Source organism: Zeus faber (assembly GCF_960531495.2).
Source record: "Zeus faber genome assembly, chromosome: 9".
NCBI lineage: Eukaryota > Metazoa > Chordata > Actinopteri > Zeiformes > Zeidae > Zeus > Zeus faber.
This window is the reverse complement of record NC_137197.1, coordinates 2810617-2837156: the sequence shown is the minus strand read 5'-3', so window position 1 is coordinate 2837156 and position 26540 is coordinate 2810617. Positions and strand designations below refer to the sequence as shown.

The 26540-nt window shown below is 46.7% G+C and overlaps 1 protein-coding gene across 3 annotated transcripts in view; it reads right to left on the bottom strand.

Annotated features, from left to right (window-relative positions):
- LOC307235061 (glutamate receptor ionotropic, kainate 1) overlaps positions 1-24448 on the bottom strand; it is a gene marked incomplete at its 5' end in the record, with an annotated part of 33223 nt that extends 8775 nt beyond the window's left edge. For 2 of the 3 annotated variants that reach the window (XM_080007024.1, XM_080007025.1), the window contains 7 exons: positions 8507-8650; positions 9175-9348; positions 9802-9855; positions 12669-12850; positions 14799-15056; positions 15534-15701; positions 24364-24448. In XM_080007024.1, the coding sequence (XP_079863150.1) occupies positions 8507-8650; positions 9175-9348; positions 9802-9855; positions 12669-12850; positions 14799-15056; positions 15534-15701; positions 24364-24448 (1065 nt within the window). The remainder of the gene's footprint in view (positions 1-8506; positions 8651-9174; positions 9349-9801; positions 9856-12668; positions 12851-14798; positions 15057-15533; positions 15702-24363) is intronic. The other variant, XM_080007026.1, reaches the window with a different exon arrangement.
- Between the last annotated feature and the right edge of the window lie 2092 nt (positions 24449-26540).

The following is a 26540-nucleotide window of genomic DNA, read 5'->3' as shown; positions in this document are numbered from 1 at the left end:
TTTCAGGTGTAGTCCACGGTGCCACACGGTGTCATAAGCGGCTGTCAGGTCCAGGAATACTACTCCAGCTTTCTCATTATCTTGGAAGCTGTCCTCGATGTCCTGGGTGAGTAGCGTTACCTGGTCCACCGTTGACCTGCCTCTGCGGAAGCCGGCTTGTTCCGGTGGGAGTTGAGGGTCCACCACTGGCTCAATGCGGCTGTGGATCAGCCTCTCCAGAATCTTGTACGGGACACAGAGCAGGGATATGGGCCTGTAGGACTTCGGGTCTTCGGCGGGTTTGTTCGGCTTTGGCAAGGCTATGATGGAAGCACGGCGCCAGGTCTTCGGGAGCTTGGACCTCCGGAAGCATGATGAGAAGAATGTGCGTAGCCATTGAGATGTTCTTTCACTTTGGTGCATGACAAACTCTGGGTGGATATTGTCTCGACCTGGTGATTTGCCCAGCTTCAGTTTTTTAATTGCTGCCTTTAGCTCGGCTGCTGTGAAGTCTCCTGAGAGATTAGCATCAGCGCTGGCTGCTCTGGAGAGGGATGATACCTCACACGATGTCAGTCGTGCGAAGTTTTTGTCCGCATCAGGGAAGCGACCATTTTTCAGGAGCTGGGAAGCAATAGCATCTGCAGTCACTGGACACCTACGAGGTGTTGTTTTTCTCCCTGAGAGCAAGTTGATGGTCTGCCACGCCTTCCGGCTGGAGTGGGTGAAGTCGATGGATTCCGCTACTTCCGTCCACCTAGCCCTTCGGGTGTCATCCAGCTTCTGCAGTAGGGTTGTTGCTGTTGCGTCCATTTCTTCCCTGGTGATCGCCTGCTGGTGTTGGCGCAACAGGCAGCTGCACTCCTCATCCCAGCCCGGGATATAGTTTTTATTGTAGCCACGTGGGATGTTGTGCTTTGCTGCCCTTAGGAGGACTTCACAGTAGGCACTGTATGCAGCATCCACGTCTTCTGCTTCTGGGTCCATGAGACCAGCAGTTCTTCTTTCTGTTTCCACCGTAAACGACTGCCAGTTCGCCTTCCTGAAGTTCCATCTCCTGACCGGTTTGCCAGCTACCGGCTGTACTAGGGATGGTACTTTGATGATGGATGGCCGGTGGTGTGAGCGAGGGAACCTGTCCAAGACACGTCTCTCCGGTTTCAGGTCGTTACTGCGGCATATGACAAACCAGATCTGGGTTGGTATAAGAGTTCCAACGTGCAGAGCAGAAGCTTGGGGGCTCCTTTGGGTCGTACAGCAGTAGTGCCTCAACGTTAGAGGCCCACTCACTCAGTGCTTCTCCATCCTGTGATGTGTGTTGGTAACCCCAATCCGTATGTTGGCAGTTGAAGTCACCTGCATAGATGGCAGGAGCAGTCACGGATGGAAGTGATGATGCAGTCAGCGCTGTTGGTGGGGGCTTATATACGTTCACGACAGATGTTTCTTGGATTTTAGTGGCCAGCCACTCGATGTTGCAGCCAGGTGGAGATTGGCTGGTGGCTGCCCAGCTCAAACCATCTCGGACGAAGGTTGCCATTCCATGCTTCTTGCTGTGGATGGATCCAGCGAGGGAGAACCCAGGAAGCTTGAGGTTTTCATCTGACACCCAGTGTGTCTCTTGCAGGAGGACCGCTGCCACTTTGTTGGAATCGGCGAGATGCCTGATGACTTCGAGTTTGGCGATGGTAAGGCCCTCGACATTGAGTTGGAGCACCGGCAGACCTTGGTTTTCGACGGTGGGGGTGTCCGCCCGTCCTAAAGAGGATGTTCTCTGCCTTGGTTTTGGCATTGGCTTGTACCTTGGTCTGCCAGCTCGATGATTCTTTGGCGACATTAGTTTCGTGAGTTGGTCTTGCACCATTTCTCACTACTCACAGGAGAGGCCTCGTGAAGGCTGTCGTCTTCTCCCCCCACCAGGTTACACCATAATTACACCATAATAACACCAAACCACCAGGTTACACCATAATAACACCAGAACACCAGGTTACACCAAAATAACACCAGAACACCAGATTACACTCCCCCTACAGGGGATGGTAGCTCAGGGGGTAGAGCTGGTCATCTAGTGATCTAAAGGTTGCTGGTTTGATCCCAGGCTCCTCCTGCTAGCATGCTGTAGTGTCCTTGAGCAAGACACTTAACTCCTAATTGCTCCTAATGGCTGCGTCCGTCGCTGTTTGAATAATTGTAAGTGGCTTTGGATAAAAGCGTCTGATCAATGTAATGTAATTTAATGTAAGCTGTAAACTATTGACTATTTTAGTTGTATAGTCAAAATGTATTAGGTACTAGTACTTATTTATTAGATACTAGTATCTTTAACAGTTGTTACAAGTACTGTATCTACTGTGATGTTTCTCTTAATCATTTGGACAATTTTGTATCACAATTTTAGTATCTACTCCCATTGTTACTAGTATATATTCCCATTGTTACTAGTATCTATTCCTATTGTTACTAGTATCTACTCCCATTGTTACTAGCATCCATTCCCATTGTTACTAGTATCTATTCCCATTGTTACCAGTATATATTCCCATTATTACTAGTATCTACTCAGATTGTTACTAGTCTCTATTCCCATTGTTACTAGTATATATTCCCATTGTTACTAGTATATATTCCCATTATTACTAGTATCTACTCAGATTGTTGCTAGTATATATTCCCATTGTTACTAGTATCAATTCCCATTGTTACTAGTATCTATTCCCATTGTTACTAGTATCTACTCGGATTGTTGCTAGTATCTATTCATGTTGTTACTAGTATCTATTCCCATTGTTACTCGTATCTATTCCCATCGTTACTAGTCTCTATTCCCAGCGAGTCGAGCTCTAGTGCTGAGGCTGCTGTGTAGTGTATCACTGCTCGTATTGTAGTATTGCAACTTGGACTACTGGTTTGACTCTGCACATTGCCAACAAGCTTGTGTTCCAGACACACCCCCTATTCAGGTAAGTCCTCTCTTATGTGGGCGTGCTCTTAGCCAGGTGCAACCCTAATCACACCAGCAGCTGTATTCTATCACCTATTTATGGTCCTGCCCTTGAAGCGTTAGCTTCAAGCGTTGGCCCATTTGTAGTCGCTCTGTGTAAAGACGCACGTCTACCTCTGCACGTCAACCGAAGCAAGGACACCGAACAAGGCGAACCTGCCTTCTTTTTCTCACTCCATACAAAATGTGCTACTACCACATCCCTACAACTTCAAGGTCACCCAGAAAGCCTCGTTATACCATACGCCGATGCAATCCGGGTAACCTCAGGTCCCTGCAGCAAACATCTTCTGCAAAGACCTCCTTCTCTGTTGGCTTGTGGAATTGTCGATCTGCAGTTAACAAGTCAGACTTCATTTCTGGTCATGCCAACCACCTCTCCTTGGAGCTCCTTGCTCTCACTGAGACGTGGATTAAACCGGAAGATAGCGCAACCCCGGCTGCACTCTCCACTAACTACTCATTCTCCCACACATCCAGACCATCTGGCCGTGGTGGTGGGACTGGCCTGCTAATTTCCAACACATGGAAATTTAATCCACTGCTGCCTTTAAACAAGTTTGCCTCCTTTGAATATCACGCCGTCTTGGTGACTGCTCCAGTGAAAGCCTATGTGGTCGTCATCTACCGTCCACCAGGACAACTAGGTGACTTCCTACATGAGCTTGACACCCTGCTGTCATCAATTCCTGAGCATGAGTGTCCCATGCTCGTCCTCGGAGACATGAACATCCACTTGGACAGTGCGAGCTCGGCTGACTTCCTGTCTTTGGTTCGCTCATTCGACCTAAGACAGGTCCCGACTCCACCAACTCACAAGGCTGGCAAAGAGCTTGATCTCATTCTTGCTCGGAGCTGCACCACGGACAACCTAAGGGTCACTCCTCTTCATCTCTCTGACCACTTCTTCATCCACTTCAATGTCCAGCTACCAAAACAACCCCCCACCTCCCCACCCATGGTTACTATCCGCCGCAATCTCCGCAACCTGTCTCCCACCCACTTCTCCTCTGTGCTCTCCTCTTATCTTCCACCCCACGGCACTTTCGCCTCTCTGCAGGTAAATGATGCCACTGACTCTCTTTGCTCCACCTTGAGCTCATGTCTGGAGCCTGTGTCCACAATCCACCAGACCTGCTCCATCAACCCAGTCGCACCCTTGGCTGAGTGACACCCTCCGGACAACGCGCACTGACCTCAGAGCAGCCGAAAGGAAATGGCACAAATCCAACACAATTGAGGATCTTGCAAGCTACCAGACACTGCTGTCCTCCTTCTCCTCCAGCATCACTGCTGCCAAGAAGGCCTTCTTCAACGATAGGATCAACGGTGCCACAGACACACGTAAGTTATTCGCCACCTTCAAGTCTCTGCTTTACCCTCCACCACCTCCCCCAGCTACTAACCTCACTGCTGACTGCCTTGCCTCCTTTTTTACTAACAAATTGGCAGCCATCAGCAGCCAATTCACTAAACAACTCACTCACAACCTGTCTCCTCCAGCCCTAGGCTCATCGTTCCCTGGTTTCACCCCCCCCGCTAGATCCGATCCCATCTAACCTCCTTCAAGCCATATCACCGACTATCACCCCGGCAATCACACATGTGATTAATTCTTCCCTAACTTCCGGCATTTTCCCTTCCGCTTTCAAAGCGGCTCGGGTCGCACCACTGCTCAAAAAACCTTCACTCGATCCCAATCAAGTAGAAAACTATCGGCCGGTCTCTCTCCTCCCATTCCTTTCCAAAACCTTAGAGAGGGCGGTCTCTAGACAGGTTACAGAATACCTGTCAAGAAACAACCTTCTTGATACACTTCAATCTGGCTTCAAAAGTAGTCACTCCACCGAAACAGCCCTGTTGTCTGTGACAGAGGCCTTAAAAACTGCTAGAGCTGCTGCCAAATCCTCGGTTCTCATTCTGCTCGACTTATCAGCTGCTTTTGACACTGTCAATCACAGCATACTCCTGTCCATACTCTCAAGTATGGGCATATCTGGCAGTGCACTTTCCTGGTTCGAATCTTACCTCACTGGGCGCTCGTTCAGTGTGACGTGGCAAGGCCAGCTGTCTACATTACATTTAGTCATTGAGCAGACGCTTTTATCCAAAGCGACTTACAATTGTTCAAACACCGACGGACGCAGCCATCAGGAGCAAGGTATTTATCACAACATTGATATTAAAATTGACTCTCTATCTCTTGTTCCTACCAAGGCTGCAAGGAATCTTGGTGTCATTATTGATGACCAACTGACATTCTCGGACCATGTTGCCGCCGAGTCCCGGTCCTGCCGCTTCGCACTACTCAACATCTGAAAAGTCAGGCCGTACCTGACCCAATATGCCACTCAACTGCTGGTACAAACCTTGGTGATGTCCCGTCTCGACTACTGCAACGCCCTCTTAACAGGCTTGCCGGCTTGTGCGGTGAAGCCACTACAGATGATACAGAATGCGGCGGCGCGACTGGTGTTCAACCAGCCAAAGAGGGCACATGTCACTCCGCTGCTCATCGAGCTCCACTGGTTACCTGTAGCCGCCCGCATCAAGTTCAAGTCTCTCATGCTGGCCTACAGAGTGATTGCTGGGAATGCTCCCGCCTACTTAAATGCTCTTGTAAGAGCACATGTTGCCCCCCGGATGCTGCGCTCGTCACATGAGCATCGCCTGGCTCTGCCGGCCATACAGCCACGGCAATCCAGGCTATTCTCATTTGTAGTTCCACGTTGGTGGAACGAGCTGCCAAAAATAACCAGAGCAGCAAAATGACCCAGCTCTTCAGTGAGTACCTCCTGTCCTAACCTACAATTACTTAGCACCGCCTTGCAGTATTTATTGTTACACTAATGTTGTTGTTACACTAATCTCTGTCACAATGTAGCTTGAATGTTATTCTCCCTTGTAAGTCGCTTTGGATAAAAGCGTCTGCTAAATGACTAAATGTAAATGTAAATGTAATGTTACTAGTATATATTCCCATTATTACTAGTATCTACTCCGATTGTTACTAGTCTCTATTCCCATTGTTACTAGTATATATTCCCATTGTTACTAGTCTCTATTCCCATTGTTACTAGTATATATTCCCATTGGTACTAGTATTTATTCCCTTTGTTACTCGTCTCTATTCCCATTGTAACTAGTATATATACCCATTGTTACTAGTATATATACCCATTGTTACTCGTATATATTGCCATTGTTACTAGTCTCTATTCCCATTGTTACTAGTCTCTATTCCCATTGTTACTAGTATATATTCCCATTATTACTAGTATCTACTCCGATTGTTACTAGTCTCCATTCCCATTGTTACTAGTATATATTCCCATTGTTACTAGTATATATTCCCATTGGTACTAGTATATATTCCCATTGGTACTAGTATATATTCCCATTGTTACTAGTCTCTATTCCCATTGTTACTAGTATCTACTCGGATTGTTACTAGTATCTACTCGGATTGTTACTAGTATCTATTCCCATTTTACTATAATTTTTTTTTATTCATTTTACTATCACTTTTAATTGAGTACTAGTACTTTCTCATTCGTGACTAGTGCGTCTTACTACTGTTCTTACTCGTAACATTTTTATTTGTACTCGTAACATTCTAAATTAAACTATCAACAATATGTTTTTTTTAGTAATTTCTCATGACGGTTAAAAATGCATTGTTCCTGGTGAAAGTACAAATGATACTAGTAACAGACATAATAGGCAGTATACATAGATATATATAGATATAGACTGGTCTCGTTGTGCAGCCCTAGCATGTTCCCAGATCTATTTGGCTTCGGAGGCTTCGGAGTTTCAGGGAATTAGACGAGTTGATGGATCAAAGCGCCCGTCTAACCTTCTCCATCCAAACAAAATGGATTCTAGTGACGTTTTCTGGGGTGTGCATCAAGGGTGACAGGCCGGCGTTAGTGTCATCGCTCCCTGATTGAAAACATTTCATATGGTCTTATTGCACACATCTGTTATACCCACTGGACCCTATGGAGAGATTTGCTGCTCTCATTAAGTTCCTTTGTAAATCCTCACAAATCAGAGTCTGTCTCCCTCTCTCCATGTGTTTGTGTCATTACTGTACATGTGTCGAGGACACGGGATCTGGGAGGCTGGGATCTGATTTGATTGAACCGTACGGATTGTATGGAAGCTAAGCACGTCAAATGTGCCTGAAACCTAAATCTGAACATACATGACGGAGGACGGGACACTATCTATCCATCCATCTATCTATCTATCTATCTATCTATCTATCTATCTATCTATCTATCTATCTATCTATCTATCTATCTATCTATCTATCTATCTATCTATCTATCTATCTATCTATCTATCTATCTATCTATCTATCTATCTATCTATCTATCTATCTATGGGGATGGCAGCTCAGGCGATAGAGCTGGTGGTCTAGTGATCTAAAGGTTGCTGGTTCGATCCCAGGCTCCTCCTGCTAGCATGCTGTAGTGTCCTTGAGCAAGACACTTAACCCCTAATTGCTCCTGATGGCTGCATCCGTCGGTGTTTGAACAATTGTAAGTCGCTTTGGATAAAAGCGTCTGATAAATGACTAAATGTAAATGTAAATCTATCTATCTATCTAACTTGTCCTTTAACAAACAACCTCTCGTCGATAGAAAACCAATGTTCCCAAAGTAGCCGACAGGACGGAATGCAACACACTGATTATTCATAAATAAACAAAACCTCACTTTCTTTACAACACAAATACAGCAGCAAAGCATTATAACTCTACTGATCAAATATCTGTGTGTACGTACAGGAAAAGTCAGTTCATTTATCCTCCAATCAAATGCGTGTTCCTTGTCCGGGCCCCCTGCTGTCCTTTAACACCGCTGGCAACTCAATGTCTCGTTTGTCAAAAAAAGCTCTAATTAGAGAGTGTCACAGCCCGGCCGAGCCCATTACACTCAAATGAATACGTCTTGGAGAGCTGACACGGGCGGCTTTAATAATTAAACCTGAGCACTTTCAACTCAACGTTTCTTCTTTCAGAGGTTGATTGCCGATGTACTCCTCCCCTCGTCAGTAATGAGGAAATAAATAAATATTTAATTTTCAATAGCAAAAGGTCTTCAGAGGACTCCACTTGTTGGATTTCCAACTTTCTCAGCGTTAGAAAGTTGGAAAGAGTTGGACGTGAGTGAGAAAAGTAGATCATTTGCAAACGTGTTTATAGCAACATCAACTTGACTCACAAACTGTCTGTCAGCGGATGCGGTTCCTGCTCTGACAAACGATCCACTTATCTACCCAACAACGACTCCGCGCCATCCACTGCCAGCGCTTGTCGTCAGGAGCTAATCTGCGGAGAGATACCGAGATGCCGATGGTCCCGCATCAAATCTTATTTCCAAACTATTGTCTTTTTTCGCCGCCGTCCCCGAGCAAAAGGAAACAAAGCAGAGGCGGCGGGCTGTGACGGCTGGAGCGGGAAGGGGAGTTAAGGGAGCGATCGTAAAAAATGAAAAAGAGAAAACAACTCACGTCTTTGAACATGTTCATGAAGCGTGATCCGAAACGCCAGGGTTTGTGTCGGTGGCACTGGAGGGAGCTGACGGTGATCTGAGAGGCTCGCTGCGAGGCGGCCGCCACCATGTAGACGGCGTCGTACATCAGAGCTGCTTCCGTCTGAAACGCACACACCACCGTCAACCGGGACCCGCCATCACACATCACACGCCAGGCAACGCAAACGTGGCAGCGTTGACATGACGCGGCGAGCTCAACACTCATACAGAGGGACACAAGAAGGTTTTAGGAAAAATAACAACGGCAGATCAATCTCAGACTAAAGAGCAGCCATTCTGCATCCACCCGGACCCTGGACGGAGCTCTCTACCGCCTTCTACTCTTACCTAAGCCCCGCCTACTTCCCAACCTTTCACTTGCCTGTTGATGTTATAGGAATAAAATAACCTGGGTCTCAAACTCAAACTACCTGGGGACCACTGGCCAGGTTGTCTTCTCCCGGGGAACAACGTTGTACATCACGGGAAACACTGATACTACCCACAAAATGTACTTAATGTAAATCGCATTGGACAAAACCACATAACGTAATGTGATGTAATGTAATGACTTTTCACACTTAGTGAATGTATCTTTCAGCATAAATGACGGCACAGGGAAGCTTAGCGGCCACGGCAGCTCACCGTCATCATCCCCTCCATCATGCCGCCCTCGGCCTTGGAGGGCGCCTGCATGCGCTCCATGGCCCAGCGCTCCACCACCGAGGCCACCTGGGGGTTGTCGACGTTGAGCAGTCTGAACCCCGTCATGTTGACCCCACTGTAGCGGTACGGCTCCAGGTCCAGGGAAAACAGGTCCTATGGCACAGTGAACAAACCCACAATGCCGTTGTCGTCATTCTCAGTGCGGTAAAATGTGACTCTGCTGTGAAGGAGGTAAAAATAGAGTAGACTTGCTCAGCAAAGGCAAAAGCCCTGAAGCAGCGTAACAATATATATAATACCTTGAGGTTTTGCCAATGCACCGAATATATCCAACAATCTGATTATAAAACCAACCGCAGATGTTTGAGTCCCTTCTCTGCACAATCTGTACATGATATAACCTCCAGGTCAACACGTCTAAAAAGAAAACTGACCTGCTGGGGATAAAAGGAGCCTTAATTAAGAGGAATGGAACAATGGGTAATACCATGGCATCCCACCAACATGCATCAATCTAGTTTTAAGACAAAACCGCAGATGTTTGGAGTTCCTGTGTGTAGTTATTCTGAGGTGTAAATCAGGGAGCTCAGAGTGGTGGATTCTTACCAAGGTGGTGAAGAAGAAGTGGTAGTATTCAGTCATCATGCCCATGGACAGGATCTGGAAGACAGCAGAGATGGCGGGATTCAGAGGAAGTCTTTTCTCTGCTGACGTGAATCTACCCTGACCGCTGATGACTTTGCCACCTTGCTATTAACGCCCGATTCTCTCCACCCACCTCTCGCACCGAACCCTCCAGCACCTGACTCTCTTCACTCTTTCTCCCCCTATCTGGTACCCCTCTCCCACTGCACCAAAAACCTGGTAACAGCCGCTAACAATCTGGATTTGTCACCAGTGGGAAAAGAAAAACCCGGGTCTCAGTCCCGGGTCAAATGACCCGGCAATAGACTCGGGTTTTAATTGGCCCCGCCTCCGATCGGCTCTGATGAAAACAGTACACCCGGGTCAACCCGCAAATTTTGGCCCCTTTACCCGCGTTGAAGTTCCATACACGGCGCATAAATATACAGGATTATCCATGTATCATTCCATCATTTCATATCCCATTTAGAATCCAAAATCAGAAGTTAGTGACTTTTTTGGGGGACCTTGAAATGTTGTGAGTGTGGGGTTCGCACCGCGGGGACCACAGCGGAGAACCCCCACGCCCCGCTGGAGTGTTCATGCTGCCGGTGCTCCACGCTGCTTCTACTTGTAGTGTTGGGTCATTCCTGAACGATCTGAACGGCTCAAAATACTTTCTTTCTTTCTTTCTTTCTGCCCTGCTGATGGATGTGGACACTCTGCAAGAGCTGCTCATAAGTTATCTGTTCTGATTTTTCTTGATTGATCCGCAGCCTTCGACACTGTTTACCCTCATGTTCTCTTATCTAGTCTTTCAGATCTTCGTATTATAGGGACTGCAAACAGATGATTTGAGTCTTAGCTAGTGGTAGAAGGGAGAGGTGTCCAAGTCTCACCAGGTAAAGACCGGTGTCCCACAGGAATCTGTGCTTGGCCCTCTTCTCTCCTCACTGGGATCAGGCATCCAGCCACATGGTTTCTCCTACCACTGCTACGTTGATGACATCCAGCTCTACCACTCCTTTCCTCCAGGGTACACCGCTGTCTCAGCCTGCCTCGCAGACATCTCTGTCTGGATGAAGGATCCCCACCTCCAACTGAGTTTCTCCAAGACAGAACTCCTCATCATCCCAGTAAGTCCAACCATTCAACACCACATAAATGTTCAGCACCACCAACATGTTCAACACCATCCAAGTCTGCTAGAAATCTTGGGGTAGTGATTGACGACCAGCTAGCTTCCTTTGATGGTATTTCCTCTGTCTCCCGATCCTGCAGATTCATTCTTTACATCAGGAGGAACAGATAGTATCTGCCAGAGCACTCGGCAAAGCTCCTTGTCCGGGTGCTGGGCATCTCACGACTATACTACTGCACTATACTACTCATCTCTCTCCACTGGCTCCCTGTAGGTCAGCATCAAGGTGACCTACAGGGAAGTCCCTGGATCTGCATCCACATGCATTGCATCTTGTATTAGGTCATAGGCTCCAACCCGCTCTCTTAGGTCTGCAAATTAGCGCTGGCTGGTGGTGCCTCCACTGCATGGTATGAGTTCTCAATCCAGACTCTTCTCATGGTGAGAAGGAGCTACCCAGCTCATCACGCTCCGCAGAGACACTCACAACCTTCGAGAAACACCTGAAGACCCTGCTCTTTCAGGAACACCTGAATACCTGATCCTATCTTAGCTATGACAAACTATTCTTGTTTCTGTTGATATTGACTAGCTTCAAGTTGTTGCACTGACAATACACTAACAAAACATGAGCAAATGTACACATTAAATACACTTACTGAACTGCATCATTCTTCACTGTTTGCAGGGTTTGCGTTAAGTATTTCCGTGAGTTAGCATCTCAATTTGCTCATGTTCGTGTGGTGTTTGCAATTAATCTTCTCTACAGCCTTTGGTTTTAAATGTGTATGTCTGGCTTGAAAATAGGCTCTGCTTGGATTTGGAAATGAACATTGGATTTCAGAAGGGATAGAATTTGACTAATCTTGTGCATAGTGGATATTAAACAGAAAGCAATGCAAAAAAAAATGGCCAAGATAGCGCTGGGGGTATGCTCCATTGAAAAATGTAAATTGGATTTGGGAGATTTTTTTTTTTTTTTACATTAATGGCCGACTCCAGCATTTTCTGCATTTTTGAGCATTTTAATGTTTTTTTTCCTGTGGCATTCCCTGCTGCAATACATTGATGGTGTCTGTGGCATCAATACATCAGTCATACACTTTTGATCAAATGATTTCAACACAAAACGGGAGTCATAAAATGACAGATGATTGGCTGAGCTGGCACGACCAGTTCAAAGCTCTAGCTGGGACTGAGAAACCACCGTTTTTGACATCACCATATTGACAAGGTGATGACAAGGTGATATAGATTAATTTGAGCAGTCGCTTCACTATTTCAGGCTGCATTCGTCCTTCAAAGCTTGGGCTTTGAAGGACGAATGCCGCTGGACATTACGTGACTTTTTCAATTGTGAACGACAATGAACAGACGTATCAGGGCACATTTACCAACTGACATTTACAGATTTTGAGTCTCTTTTGCGCACACATTTAACAACTGTCTCTGAGGAGCGCAAATATAAAGACGGAGAACGGATGGGGGGAGTCTGGTGGTACTCCAGTACTCGCCAGGATGGATCTTCTTGTGAGGTTCATAATATGTCGCCACGTCTTGACACGGAAACAAATGAGCCCCTGAGGCTGGAGCGATGACGACGATGATGATGATGATGATGATGATGATGACGACGATGAGGAGGAGGAGGAGGAGGAGGAGGAGGAGGAGGAAATTTGGGGAAGTGGACGCAGACGCCGGCGCCCACCTGCTTGAGAACATCCGCCGAGGTCTGGTAGGAGCAGTCGAAGATGACGAAGAACTCCTTCCCCTTCTTCATCTCCTTGAGCAGCGGCCGGGCGTCCTTGCTGCCGGTCGGGAGCTGGCGGATCTTGATCTTGATGCTGTATCTGGACGGAGCTTTTATCAACTCCTGCAACCGGATGAGTCCTTGAATCGAAAGACAACACTGGCACTCAGAATGCAGCTGAAGTCAACGCTTGGAATTTCCGAGAGAATCAAGGTGTGGTTGATGCTGTGCTACATGCAGTTACTGTAGGAAGATAAACATACTAAACCCTCTCCTATGACTCTCCTTTTACAGCTTTTTGAAATGTCCACAGTACAGTAAGGTTGACTAAAGCAGTTTACCAGTAAGAAGTGACACACTTCCTGTTGCTAGTCTCTTACTTCCTGTTCCTAGTTACGTTTTTGCAGATGAAGACAAAAGAGCTGATTTGCAGAGCGCAAAAGAGTCAATAAATGAAGCAACAACGTGTGTTGAATGTTGTGGTTGTGCATCTGGTTGATTGTATTGTTCTTGTAATGTTTGTACAGCAGGCACTGTTGTGTCAAAGACAAATTTACTTTATCCATCTTTTTGTGTCCTAATAGGACCTGTGTTGCAAAATTGTGTAATGAAATAAACAATTTATTGATTTATTGATTCACTAATTTTTAAAATTCCAGTTATTATTGTTGAGCTAAAGGCCTTATAAAAGGCAGAAAGACAATACAAATGTTAATTTGTTCAGTGCATATGAATTTCCTTTTTAAATATAAAAATGGCTGGCAGTGATTGAGACTTTTTAGGACAGAGTGTGGTTCAGCCTAAAGTAGAACATTCTCTAGTCAAGAACGACCTGCAATGTCCTTTTCTTCAAATTTTGGCTTTATCCGCGGTTTTGGCTGATGGTCGGTTTTGGTTGTTTTGGACCAAGTGGGCTTCCACACACAATATGTTTTACTCTGACACACATTTCATGCGTCTGAAGCGAAACTGCATTTACAGGTTCAAACTGAGGGATATAAAAATAAGTTTTCATATTTCCCCACAATCAGAGAACCAACACATGCACCCGAAAAAGACAAAAATACATTAATTTCGATGAGCCACACCTAAGGACTTAGCCACAACCTTCACATACTGTTTTTTGTAATGAAGCAATCAACATCCAAACCCATAAATCCAATTCAAACTCCCCCAGGTGGCAACACAATACAAATCAGCCTCATTATTCAGATGACGGCCTCCTTCAACGGACACTTGAGGTTACGTGAAGCAGGTTGACCAGAAAGCAGGAGTCTGCCCGGACGACAATAAGCTAATAATCAAGTTCATCCATTTTCAGTTCTAAGTGTCCTGATTTTTTTAAACATCACATCGATCAACACAAGCTTTCTTTATAACATTAAAAGCTTCATATTTAAGAGAAGTCTGACATTGCGCCTACATGCAAAGGTCACACTTTATTTGATGAGGAGATGGTTCAGTTTAGGTAAAAGGTGGGGGATGGTTAAGGGCAGGGTAAGAGGATTGGAAGGGTGGTTTCCAAAGTGAAATGCATCCAAATACCAACAATGTAGGGGTGAAAGTGGGGGTGAAGTGGCGCAACTTCCTGTTTCTAGTCTCTTACGTTAGCATAGATATAGGCAAAAGAGCTGATATGCATGTATGCAGAACAGTCAATCAAACCCTGAACCCTGAAAAAATAAAATAAATGTTCCTAAATTTTCCCCCCGGTATAACATATAAAAACGGAATCACTGTAATGTACACTCTAAGCTTCTCAATAGTAAAGAAGAAGCTTCTCTTTATTCTCTTTATTCGTAGCATTTATTCATTCAAGGCTTCCTGCTAGGGAGCATAATGAACATCTTTAAATGATGGGAAGCACATTTTCGAGGACCTGGTTTGAAAAGTAGAGAACCAATCGTTTAAGACTGAACTGATCGTCAGTTGAGTGGACGATCCAAGGAGAGTGCACGGTGCTTCACTCCTTCCTTATACCTATTAGACCTTTTCCTAAACAGAGCTCTCACGCTCCACCGACGTCTCAGCGTCCTGAATTTGCCAGTAGGAATAACAAAGCAGATCTCATCATGGCGGTTGGCTCACCAGTCGCGTCCTCGTACACCACGGTCACCGTCTTCCACTTGTAGAACTGCACGATGTCCAGCACCGCCCGGCTGATGGAGGTGTATTCGGGGTAGAGGTTGATGTAGAAGCTGTCCCTGTTGTCCACGGAGGGGTGCTTCCAGCGGGTCTGGATGTGGGGCACCTCCAGGGCGTTACAGATGGACTGCACCGCGCTGACCGACGAGCTGTGTGAGGGCCCGAAGACGGCCCCGACACCCAGGGCCAGCTGGTCGCAGGCTGCGGGGACGCAAATCAAAGGGCTTTGAAACGTGAGCCACCGCAGTGCTACTCAATGTCCAGCGGCGTTCGCAATTTGTTTTTTCGTACCGTGACTATTTACTATTTCTTTATTTACTATTTCATATTTATTTTCACTGAAATACTTTAAAGAAAATACCCGAAATACTGAGTTATTGGCCACATGCTGCTTTAAAAATAACATTTAACATTTACACATTTACTCGCACTGGACAAACCTATGGACAACGTATGCTGAAGGGATTCAAAATCAGAAAGCAGAAAATTGATATTCAGCTCTAACTTGCGTGTGTATGTCGTATGGAGATCAACAACAAATCTCTTTTTCTCCTCTTGTTGATATTTCCATACATATAGAGATGGCGGCACATGGGACACGGAGGATTCTCTGAAGAAGGTTCCCTGCGTTTCTTTCAACTGGAAATAACCGTGTACGGCTGTGGTTACGCTTCTTACCTCTTCTGGAGGCTTCGAAACTGTCGAACAGGTTTATTCTCTGGATGTCGTAGGTCAAGGTGGTGTTTGGCATCAAGGTCCGGTTCCGGTTTATGTTGGTCACAGCAAATTTAAAGGCCAGTTCCTCAACACTGATGGGCTCGTTCTCCAGGGTCTCGAAGATGCCCCCTGCAGAGGGAGGAGGAGGAGGAGGAGGAGGAGGAAGAAGAAGAGGAGGAAGAAGAGGAGGAAGAGGAAGAGGACGAAGAAGAAGAGGAGGAGGAAGAGAAAGAGGAGGGGGAGGAAGAGGAGAAAGAGGAAGAGGAAGAGGAGGAGGAGGAGGAGGAAGAAGAGAAAGAGGAAGAGGAGGGGGAGGAGGAGGAGGAGGAGGAGGAGGAGGAGGAGGAAAAAGAGGAAGTGGAAGAGGAGGAAGAGGAAGAGGACGAAGAAGAAGAGGAGGAGGAAGAGAAAGAGGAGGGGGAGGAAGAGGAGAAAGAGGAAGAGGAAGAGGAGGAGGAGGAGGAGGAGGAAGAAGAGAAAGAGGAAGAGGAGGAGGAGGAGGAGGAGGAGGAAAAAGAGGAAGTGGAAGAGGAGGAGGAAGAGGAGGAGGAAGAGGAGGAGGAGGAGGAAGAGGAGGTGGAGGAAGTGAAAGAGGAGGAAGAGGAGGAAGAGGAAGAGGAGGAGGAGGAGGAAGAGGAGGAGGAGGAGGAAGAGGAGGAGGAGGAAGAGGAGGAGGAAGAAGAGAAAGTGGAAGAGGAGGCAGAAGAGGAGGAAGAAGAGGAGGAGGAGGAAGATGAAACTGAGTGTGGTCTCTTGAGATTGGAAATCTCGACAAGACTTAAAAAATAAATTTAATAATAATAATAATAAAATAAATATAATAATAATAATAAAATAAATATAATAATAATAATAATAAAATATTATAATAATAATAAAATAAATATAATAATAAAATAAATATTATAATAATAATAAAATAAATATTATAATAATAATAAAATAAATATTATAATAATAATAAAATGAATATAGTCTTAAAGGTGACGGAAGAAAAGTGAAGATGAAGAGAAAAGTTAAATCATATGATGAAAGGGTGAAAATGTGGCCAACGACGTAATAATTGAATAATAATGAATTGAAACACGTCGAACAAACAAAAATCACAATGACCAATGATCATATGTCATGTTCAATACGTCTAAAACCTTAAAGTGAATTAACCACCAATTAACTATGGGATGTTTGAGGGACAACATTCACATGATAATAGACGTTCATATCTTACTGCTGATTTAGACGACACGTTGGTTCCAACTCGACTATGTTTGAATAACTGACTTCATACAGCATTGTTCGTGACTGGGACAGAAACCTATGGAGCTTTGTGTGTTTTTCATGTTGCATAACGTGTCCTAGATACGATCACACTGCCACGGTGAAGCTCTTCAAATCATATTCAGCGGAGACTGACCTTATTTAACCCTGTATTCTCACCAGCTGATACAAGAGCTTTGCAGAAACGGTGCCGAGGGTTTGGACAGGACGCCAGGTACTTAAAACAAAACATCATAACCGATTTATCGGTGACTGGGTTTATACGTCTGATGGAGAACGAATGTATCCAATCAAACGCTCTCGCAGCACAAAATCCAAGTCTCCTCCCAGGACCACCGCCCGCCTGACGTTCACTTTCAACTCATAATTCACTTCAAATTCAATAGACGGACGGCCAGACGCGCTCGGCCGCGGTCATGTTTCCAATTTCTGTCAATTTGCCGCTGCAGACAACAGTCAGTCACCTTGTACCGAATAAAAATGAAAACCTCCACCCAGCAGCGGGCGATGGATGCGCGCGGGGGTGAAGCACACAACCAGAGATAATGTCATCTACGGAGAATAAATGGTGGTGTGCTGCAGGGCAGAGCGCCCAAAAACACACGCCGTGAAAGACAGTTACGATGAAGAGACGCTTTAAGGAGAATCCTCAGGAAGGCATCAAACACTTGACGGTGCAGCCCTCTTGAGTGTTTCCGATTGTCCTGTGGATGCTGATGGAGCGCTCCGTGTCCTCCACCCGCCTCTAGAAACCGGCTGCAGGTTCAGCTTTGACCTCCAGTTGAAATGTTTGGCCTGAACCTTCTGGAGGACCATGTCAAACCTTTGACCAAAGCCGACGGTGGAAGCGTTGAACAACACCTCGCACCGCCGACACGCCTCAAAGTCTCCTTCTCCAAAATGCAGAATTCACATGGACTTAAAGATCACTTACATTCAAACGTTCTCCTCACATATCTTCAAGGCTCGTCCTTGCAAAGCTTCCAGAAACGACCTTCGCAGGTGCGTGTAATGTGACGCTGCATTAATCCTTCATAGTCATCGAGATGGAACATTGTACCAACGTGAAAAGAAGAAGATCAAGTTAGAACACGGAACATGATGGGGAGATGGGGTTGGTGAAGGGGTGAGGGGGCGAGTGGGGGTGAAGGGATGAAGGATACAGCGGAGGAGGGAGGTGGAGAGTTGCGGAGTGAGATGGGGTTCGAAGAAGGGGTGAGGGGAGAAGGGGTGAGAAAAGGAGTGGAGATGGTGGGGATGGGAGGGAGGAAGAGTGAGGAGGTGAAGAGACAGGGGGAGGGGGAGAGGGAAGGAGTGAGGGGAGGGAGGACAAAGGGCTGAGGAGTGAGAGAGTGAGGGTCGACAGGAGGAGGTGAGGGGTGAGAGGATGGGTGGAGGGGCAAGGCGGTGAGAGGGGACTTGAATACAGGGAAGTGGAGCTCACACGGCCGGGGCGTGGCCACGCGGCGGCCGGGGCGTGGCCGAGGCTTTCTAAATGTAGATCTGAGAAAAGCGTCCGGGCCTTTCGCACCCAAAGCCGCACGGACCCTGATGAAGGAAAACGTCGGTGCAGCCCCGGACCGACCGAACAGGACGTGAACTGGATCCAAGTTTTTAACCTTCAGGAGGATTTTTAGGTCCGAGCCGCTGAGGACAACAACAAAAGAACTGAAGCTCTGCCAGTCGTCAAATTTCGAAATCAATACAGACCATAACCTGGAGCACAAAGAATGGAAGGCGTCTGAAAGCCACAACAGTTGGTAATCGCGTCGTTCCAGAGACGTCTTCTGCCAGGTCCTTGTACGTTCTGGCAATTTTGGGCAAAATTGCGTAAGATATTGTGATTGATTTTGAGGCTTATGGAAAAAATAAAAAAACACCCGTTGAGACCTGGACTTAAATGACCTTTTCTCTGGTTTGGAGGCGCAGCGTCCTGGACTGAGGAGCGTGGAGTGTGTGGCGTGGAGGGTGGAGCATGTGGTGTGGAGCGTGTGGCGTGGAGCGTGTGGTGTGGAGCGTGTGGCGTGGGCCGTGTGGCGTGGAGCGTAGAGCGTGTGGTGTGGAGCGTGTGGTGTGGAGCATGTGGCGTGGAGTGGACCCTGATGGAGTGTGGAGCGGGGAGCGTGTGGCGTGGAGCGTGGGGGGTGGAGCTTGTGGCGTGTGGCGTGTGGCCAGTTGTCAGACGGGACCAGCTCCACCTCTTTTCTTCTCTTTTACACGTCAACATTTGACTGCAAGCAGCAGATTTAATTCCTGGAGAATATTTTTCAGGGTAAAACCTCGACGTCGCCAGGTGCTGTACGGCTCCCACAACAACAAAAAGAAACGTGACGATGGAGAACGAGGTTTTTTCACTGTTGTTATTTATCTTCATTGTGTTGTTTGTCGTCCGTCACACAGCTCAGTAAATGAAATCTACATGAAATGTAGATTAAAAAAACAAATTTACAACATTACTGATCCCTTCTCATGAACAACGTTACATTTGGAAACAGTACGACTACTTAATACTACTCTACTACTACTTAATACTAGTCTACTACTACTCTACTTCTACTACTACTACTCTACCACCACTACTACTACTCTACTACTACTTAATTCTACTACTCCACTACTACCCTACTACTACTACCACTCCTGCTTGATACTACTCTACTACTACTACTCTACTACTACTACTACTCTACTAGTTCTACTCTACTACTCTACTACTACTCTACTGCTACTACTCCTCTACTACTACTCCTCTACTACTTGTCTTTTACCTTTTGTGCTGGACCTCCAGTCCATGTGACAAACAAGCTTCCACCTCCAACCTCCAACCTCCAACCTCCCTGAACCTGAACCTGAACCTGAACCTGAACCTGAACCTGAACCTGAACCTGAACCTGAACCTGAACCTGAACCTGAACCTTCTTCATTCTCTTTAACCTGAAACTGGAAACAGACTTTTTGACCTATTCTTTGGTTCTGAACAGAAGCAGAACGACGCGGCCGCGCTGCATCATTCTGCTCCACCCAGGTTGAGTCAACCCTGTCCAGCACGTCCAGAATTTCATCAAATCATTTCTTCTGCTGCCCGGGTTGGAATTTATTTCATGGTGAAAGGAAACAAATATTCCTGGAAGGGCCCCGGCTGCAGGGAGGGGCCCGGCCCCCGACGCCGCTTCAATAAAACACTTTCAACAGTGAAGGAGCCATCGCTCCCCAGAGACGGCGGCAAAAAGAACAAAACACTGGAGCTTGAATAAAGATGTGTGTCCTCCTCTGCACCTGATGGGAATGATAACTACTTGTTTAGCAGCGAGCGCCGTTCGGGTGGGGGTCCGACGGAGCCCGGCTCCGCCCGTCCTCGACGGCCCCCGGCGCCCGCCTGCTGGAACTAGGTCCGCTGACGTCCACCGTCCTGCCACGCAGAGCCATGTTGAACGGGGATCAAGGAGCAGCATCTGCATTCTCCACCTCCTACATCAGGGCGTGAGCGTCAGCTCCGTCAAAGTCAATGCTCTTCAGACAAAGTTATGAATGGGATCAAATAACCTGGAAAAATAAAAACCCGTGAATACGTTTCATAGTTAGAGACGACGTGTTGTTCTGTGTCGACGTTCTCATCCAACAAACAAACTCCCTTCATTGATTGGCTGTTGATGAAGGAAACAAGTCGTGTGTTAAACAAGCAGGTCCGGATGGCGGCTCCCACGCTGATATTTTCCTTAAGTTTAAAATGTCTCCTTTTACAGCCCCCATTCATAATGCACGTTCATAGTTAAAACACATCTTAATGACACCCAGCTTTTGTTTCATAAAACTCAGATTTCGTTTCAGGTTTTTAGGTTTGTTGCTGCACAGCTGCAGTTTGTTTCTGATATTTCCTTCAGCCCTCGTGTGTCTTTTTGCTTTGCTCATGTCATTCATATGTTCCCTGCTGTGTCACGTGGTCCGCTCTGTTTGCTGCGTCTACTTGTCTTTAAGTTAACTCCTGTTTAACTTCCTTATTATTATGCTTTCATTTTTCTTGTTTCCCCCTGCACTTGTTTTGCAACCCTCCTACGTTGATTTCTATTTATTTGGTCAATAAATCCTCACTTTGGCTGCACTCCACCTTGTCCGTGTGCCTGACGCTCCCTCCCTCACAAGGTGTAATTGAAGGAGCAGGAGACGGGCAGCGGTGCTCAATTTTAGGTAGTTATATTTTATGCACTGCCTGGACACTGTCTCTTTTTAAACATTTTCTAAGCTTAGAACCCCTCTACAGAGTATATTTTTTAGGAACCGAAATATGCGATTTTAGAAAAAGAAAATGCAAAACTAACACTGTAAATATTATTGTAAATCAAATGTACTTATTGTAGGTCATTATGTAATATATGTTATAATGTATATACAATGATGACTAAAAATGGTATTAAATATAACAGTGGCCCAAATACTGCAAAACTACATAGCAATACTACATAAGAATACCAGGCGCTGAAAGCAGGTTCTGGTTTGTCAATCAGTATATCAAAATATTTTGGTTTTGACGTTCTACTTATTAAATATAATTTTCTGTGTTTTATTTGCAGACCCTTTTAAACAGGAATACATTTTAACACACTTATTTCATATCACTCTGTCCTCTTTTCATTGATTTCGATGGTTTCCGCTCTTTCCTCACGTTCCTCTTGGGAACTCTGGCCCTGACTACACCACTGAGCTCACATGGTGGACTGGGGGCCGGGGCCCAGTTCCCAAACTTCTCAACATTTAACTTTAATCTTGCTGACAAAAAGTGCAGATCTCACAACGACAACAAAATAACCCACTACCATGAGCGTGTTTGAGTATGACTATAATGTTAAATAAGATAAAATCAAAAAAAATCAAAAATGATTTTATTGTCCCTGAAATTCATTCAAGGACCTTCAAGGGCCCGCGGACCCCGTCTTGGGAACCCCTCCACTACATTTGTATCGAGTTGGAGTAATAACCTGAGAATGTGTTTGTGTTTTAATTATTATGTAGATATTAGGAATGAGAACTTCCCGTTTGCAGATGACATGGATCAACGCTCCACCTCGATGCTCCGTCACCGTGGAGTCAACACCACGACCTGGAGGCTCCAGCTGCCGGGGACGACTTCTCATCCGGCAGTTATGGGTTTTGGGCTCAGGTTTTTTAATCCGTCAGCGGAGCAGCAGTGACTGTGTACTCTCTTTGTTGTCTACTCAATTATGCGTGAGGAGGAAAGTGTTGCATTGTTGTGAACAAACACGTGGAGAGATAAATATTCATGAGGCCTTGTTTGTGTTTCGTTTTTTAAAGATAATGGTTCTGAAGTTGTGATTAATAAGACGGAGCGACGCAGCCGTAGCGAGCGCCGTTATAAAGTCCCGCTCGGTACCTGACTGGAAGGTGAATTGCGTAAGACGATGCTGTGGGGTGACGGATCGCTGCATCATAAAGACACTGACTTATTACTGTTGTGTCCATGTTTTGTTGTCTGAATCCTCCCTCCATCAAGGAGGGACCACGGGGCGGTGGAGCCTGACACCACCCTCGGGGCGATCACATGAAGGGAGACCTTTTGAGGCCGGGCAGCACAATGACGTAGTGTTTGACTCCCTCCACCCCCTCCTCCTCCCGCGCTGGTCCGGCTCCCGGGGACGGCCCCTCCCCGCCCCTCCATCCACATCCACCCGCGCTCCGCCCTGGGCCGGCGCCAGGGCGTGAATGGACGCGGAGGTCCGGGCCAGGCCGCCAGGAGCGTTTGATGTGGCACTGAGCTCCCTCTGTCTGAGGGGGAAGTGCCGACGCCGTAGCGAGCAGAGAGCGCACGCCGCGGAGGGCTGTGCCCCTGTACTTACCAATCCGTATCCCGGGGTTAGGGATGTGGAAATCAACAATACCCCGCAGTTATACATTCATATCAAATCAAAGTGGTCACTAGGTTATTGCAGAGAACGAACAACCCTATTAATTGAGCGGCTGCTGTCACCGCTTCCCTCGACCTGTCGGCCGAAAAAAACAAAACGCAGAGTGCCCGGAGAAAAAGCACTAAAATGGAAGTCAATGGCCCCTGCATATAAAACATCCCACTTCCAACAAGTGAGGAGAAGGCAGAGAGAGGGTGGAGGACCAACGTGCAAGCTGCTGCTGCCGTGGTCTGACCAATGAGGGGATTCTGTTGCTAACTAAGTACCATATTTGGGGAAGAGACTTTGTGCATAAAGAAGATTAGTGTTAGTTGTTTAAGGGCTCTACAGAGAAGATTTACCATTATGACCGGCCCCCGGCGCGGGCAGCGGGCGCCAGGAGCCATCTGATGCCAATGCTCGCCAAGACGGAGAATTGTTAATTGAACCAAGCCACACACCATATGGGGGGGGGGGATTACGAGTGCAGGGGTCATGAAGAAAATGACAAAGATTAGGTGGTCTGAGAGAGTGATAGATGATTTAGAGAGCTTAACAATATTAAGCACACATCCCATCAGGACGGTCACAGGAGGAGGGCGACGCCGGCCTATTATCCTTGAGGGTTATGCAATGCAATGAGAGAAAGGAGCTCTGTGATGGAGTCCTCTTCCTCATTACAAGTGCATGGAAATGTGCAGAGAGCAAACACCAAATCACCAAATCACCTGAACGTCTGCATCAGATCAGGACGTCATGCCTGCAGGCCCGAATAGGTCCAACAATCACTCGGTCAAACACTTTTAACAAACATCCTTCTGAGCCGGAGGCCTCACTGTCACTCAACGGCAGGAATGAGTCAGAGGAGTGAAACGACTTATTTGTGGTTCGCTGAACATTTACAGACGCTGGCGCCGTCCTAAAAGTTGGATATCGACAGTATTTGGATGAAAAGTTGTTTGCTGTGCATGTCCTCGCGCCTGCAGCCCCCCAGCTGTGAGGAGCCTTTCATTTCTCATAGAAGTTTATGATGGAACAGATCCAGGTCACAGCTCGTCTGCGGAGAAGCAGAGCATTCGCCGCTTTTACGTCAATGGGGCTGAGGTCTCCATCCTGTTATTATTATTATTGTTTTCAAAATGGCTCCTCGGAGATGGTTGCTACTGAATTTTAAGGGGGCAAGGCCAGAACACCACGATCTGCGGTAAATATGAGTGGAGCATTTGTTTTATCGTTGTGAAACAAATGAAATAGATTTGCATCATTCCCTGAACATGTGTTCACCCCTCTATCGATATCCACCTTCCTATGACCATAACATTACTGTTGAACCGCAGCGTTCGTGCCAAAACCCACTGAACCGAGAACACCAACAACTTCAACGTGTTTTGTGAGAAGTTTATATTTATTCAATCACCATGACGTGGTTATTGAGGTTGAGGTTGGTGTTGGATGGGGCTACTCCACCTCTATATTCTCAGCCCGTGTTCCGAACTGTAAACAAACAAATACGTTCGTCATGAAAGAGATCGACGCCCCAGGTGATCTCCTCGGAAAACTGTGAGGATCTGCAAACTGCACAAAAGTTCCCAAACGGGAGGAACGGACGCACTCACCGATCCTCAGAACCTGCTGCGCACTGAGCCAGAACTCCGCCATAAAGTACAGCAGCGGGAGCAACGGTCCTTTCCTTTTCGCCATGTTACTCGCTCCGGGTTCCAATTTAACATGGATATTTATTCGCCGGCGCCGTCTCAGTTCATGCCGGTAACTCCCGGGTCGTCGTGTCCGCCGCGCACGCAGCCTTCCCCGCGCGCATTGTGACGAGAAGCGATCGATGGAGCCGCCGACGGGTCGACCGATCAGTGCGACGGGACCCCGCTCGTCGCCCTTCCGAGCCCCGCGGTGGTTCCCCCGGTCGCCTCCCCGGTCGCCCCTCTCTCCCCCATCCCCGACGGCGCGCACTCGGGAGTTGGAGACGCGGGCTCCGTGCGCGTCCCGTGTGCGTCCCCCTCCGGTGGCGCCCGCTCAAATGAGGGCAGCGTCGAGCCGCTGATCCGCCAACACGGATACGTCCCGAAGATTAACTGCAAATCTGGCAGCGCTCGACCTCGACAACGTCTTTGCCTCGGAACACCGAGGAATGATTAAATCTTTGCCCCAGTCCCGATGGAAACGCAGATCTAATCTCCAAACCGCGCGCCGACGCGCCCTGCAGATTAACCACCTCAAACTGTGCCTCTGCTGCGCCCGGGTCCGAGGGTGGAGACGGCGAAACCTCCACACACTTCCTACAAAGGAGGCGTCTTTACAGCGCTTGCATTTGCGCTCATCTGTGCGTCACTTTGTGCTGTTTTTCCCCCGTTTGCTTCGCTTGTTTCGTGCGTGCGATGCCTTTGCGCAGACCACAGCCCTGGCGTCCTCGCCTCAGAGTTGTTCATTGGATGACATTCTTGTGCACAGGGTGTTTTTGTTTTTAACCACGTCGTTTGATGTAAATGTAGTTGGTGAAAATAAATCTCAAAAAGATACAAGTCGCTCAACGAACGACGAGAACGTTCCTCAAACACGAAGAAAAGTCTATTTCTCACGCACGGGCCGAGGACACGAGCACTGCTCCGGCGCCCTCTGGTGGCCGATGACGACGTGACCGCAACCAAGCGTCGAGATGAGGAGTTTAGACGCCACAGTCTGTTGCTGTCATCTTTTTCTAAGACCTGTTTTCCTGGTAAATAAAAGGCTTCTATCTATACTATAGCTACACAATGTCATTCGGCAGCCTGCGTCAATGAATACGTGAGGACACTTTATTTGTTATGAGCCACAGGTCGATTCCTCCGCAATGTCCCTTTCACGCTCCTCCACAAATAAAGGCTTCCCGGGCAGCGAGGATGAACCTGTAGCCGTACAGCAGCAGGCTGTGGACCCATGGAGGGATCCTCTACAACAGTGTCTCAGAACCCAACAAGGCAGCTTCACCTGATGCAATGAGGGGATGTGAGAATGTGAGTGAGGTGCGCAAGCGTCCTTTTGTACTCGTATTGGGGAGTGGATCTGGAAACACGGCGCTACAGCATGCCAGTCGGTAGAAGGGTCTTAACCAAACCCAAAGAGGAAACAAAGGTAAATAACGCACATGCACAAACCATCCAATAACGACGTGGGACAGAATCAAAATGACCGTAATATACAGTATAAAATATCAATGACCATGTCCCTGACGAAAACATGCCATACTATACTGGCAGGATTCAGATTCAAAGATTCTATTTTTATTATATTTGTTTTTATAGGAAATATTGTCGGTAATTCTATAGAATCCTAAAGGAGTTCGAAGGCATTTTTTCGAGAGGGTTTGCTGATATTATGCTGTTATTTATTCTTTTTATGGCCTTTGGCCTTGATGATTCTTGTTGTCAATTTACGATTTCTTATTCAGAGGTTGTACGGGGCGTTTGACTGTAGGAGAATGAAACAAAACACAAGCAGATATACTAATAGAAAAATACAAAATATAGTAAAAATATACTAAACTAATGTTAATTAACAAATCAATTTTAATTCGAATACACCAGAAAACAGACAACAACAGTGCAACAAATGAGTCCATTGTTTGAGTGATCTGCTCTTGTTTTGGGAGGTAGACCCCTATCTCCAAGCTCTGTTTACACTGATAACACACTGGGTTAAAGCAGTCCACACGGGCCATTACATCTATTTACAAAACAAAGCAAACAAGGAGTACAAATACATTATTTTCAACTATGTTTATGTGTGAATTCATCTCTTTACA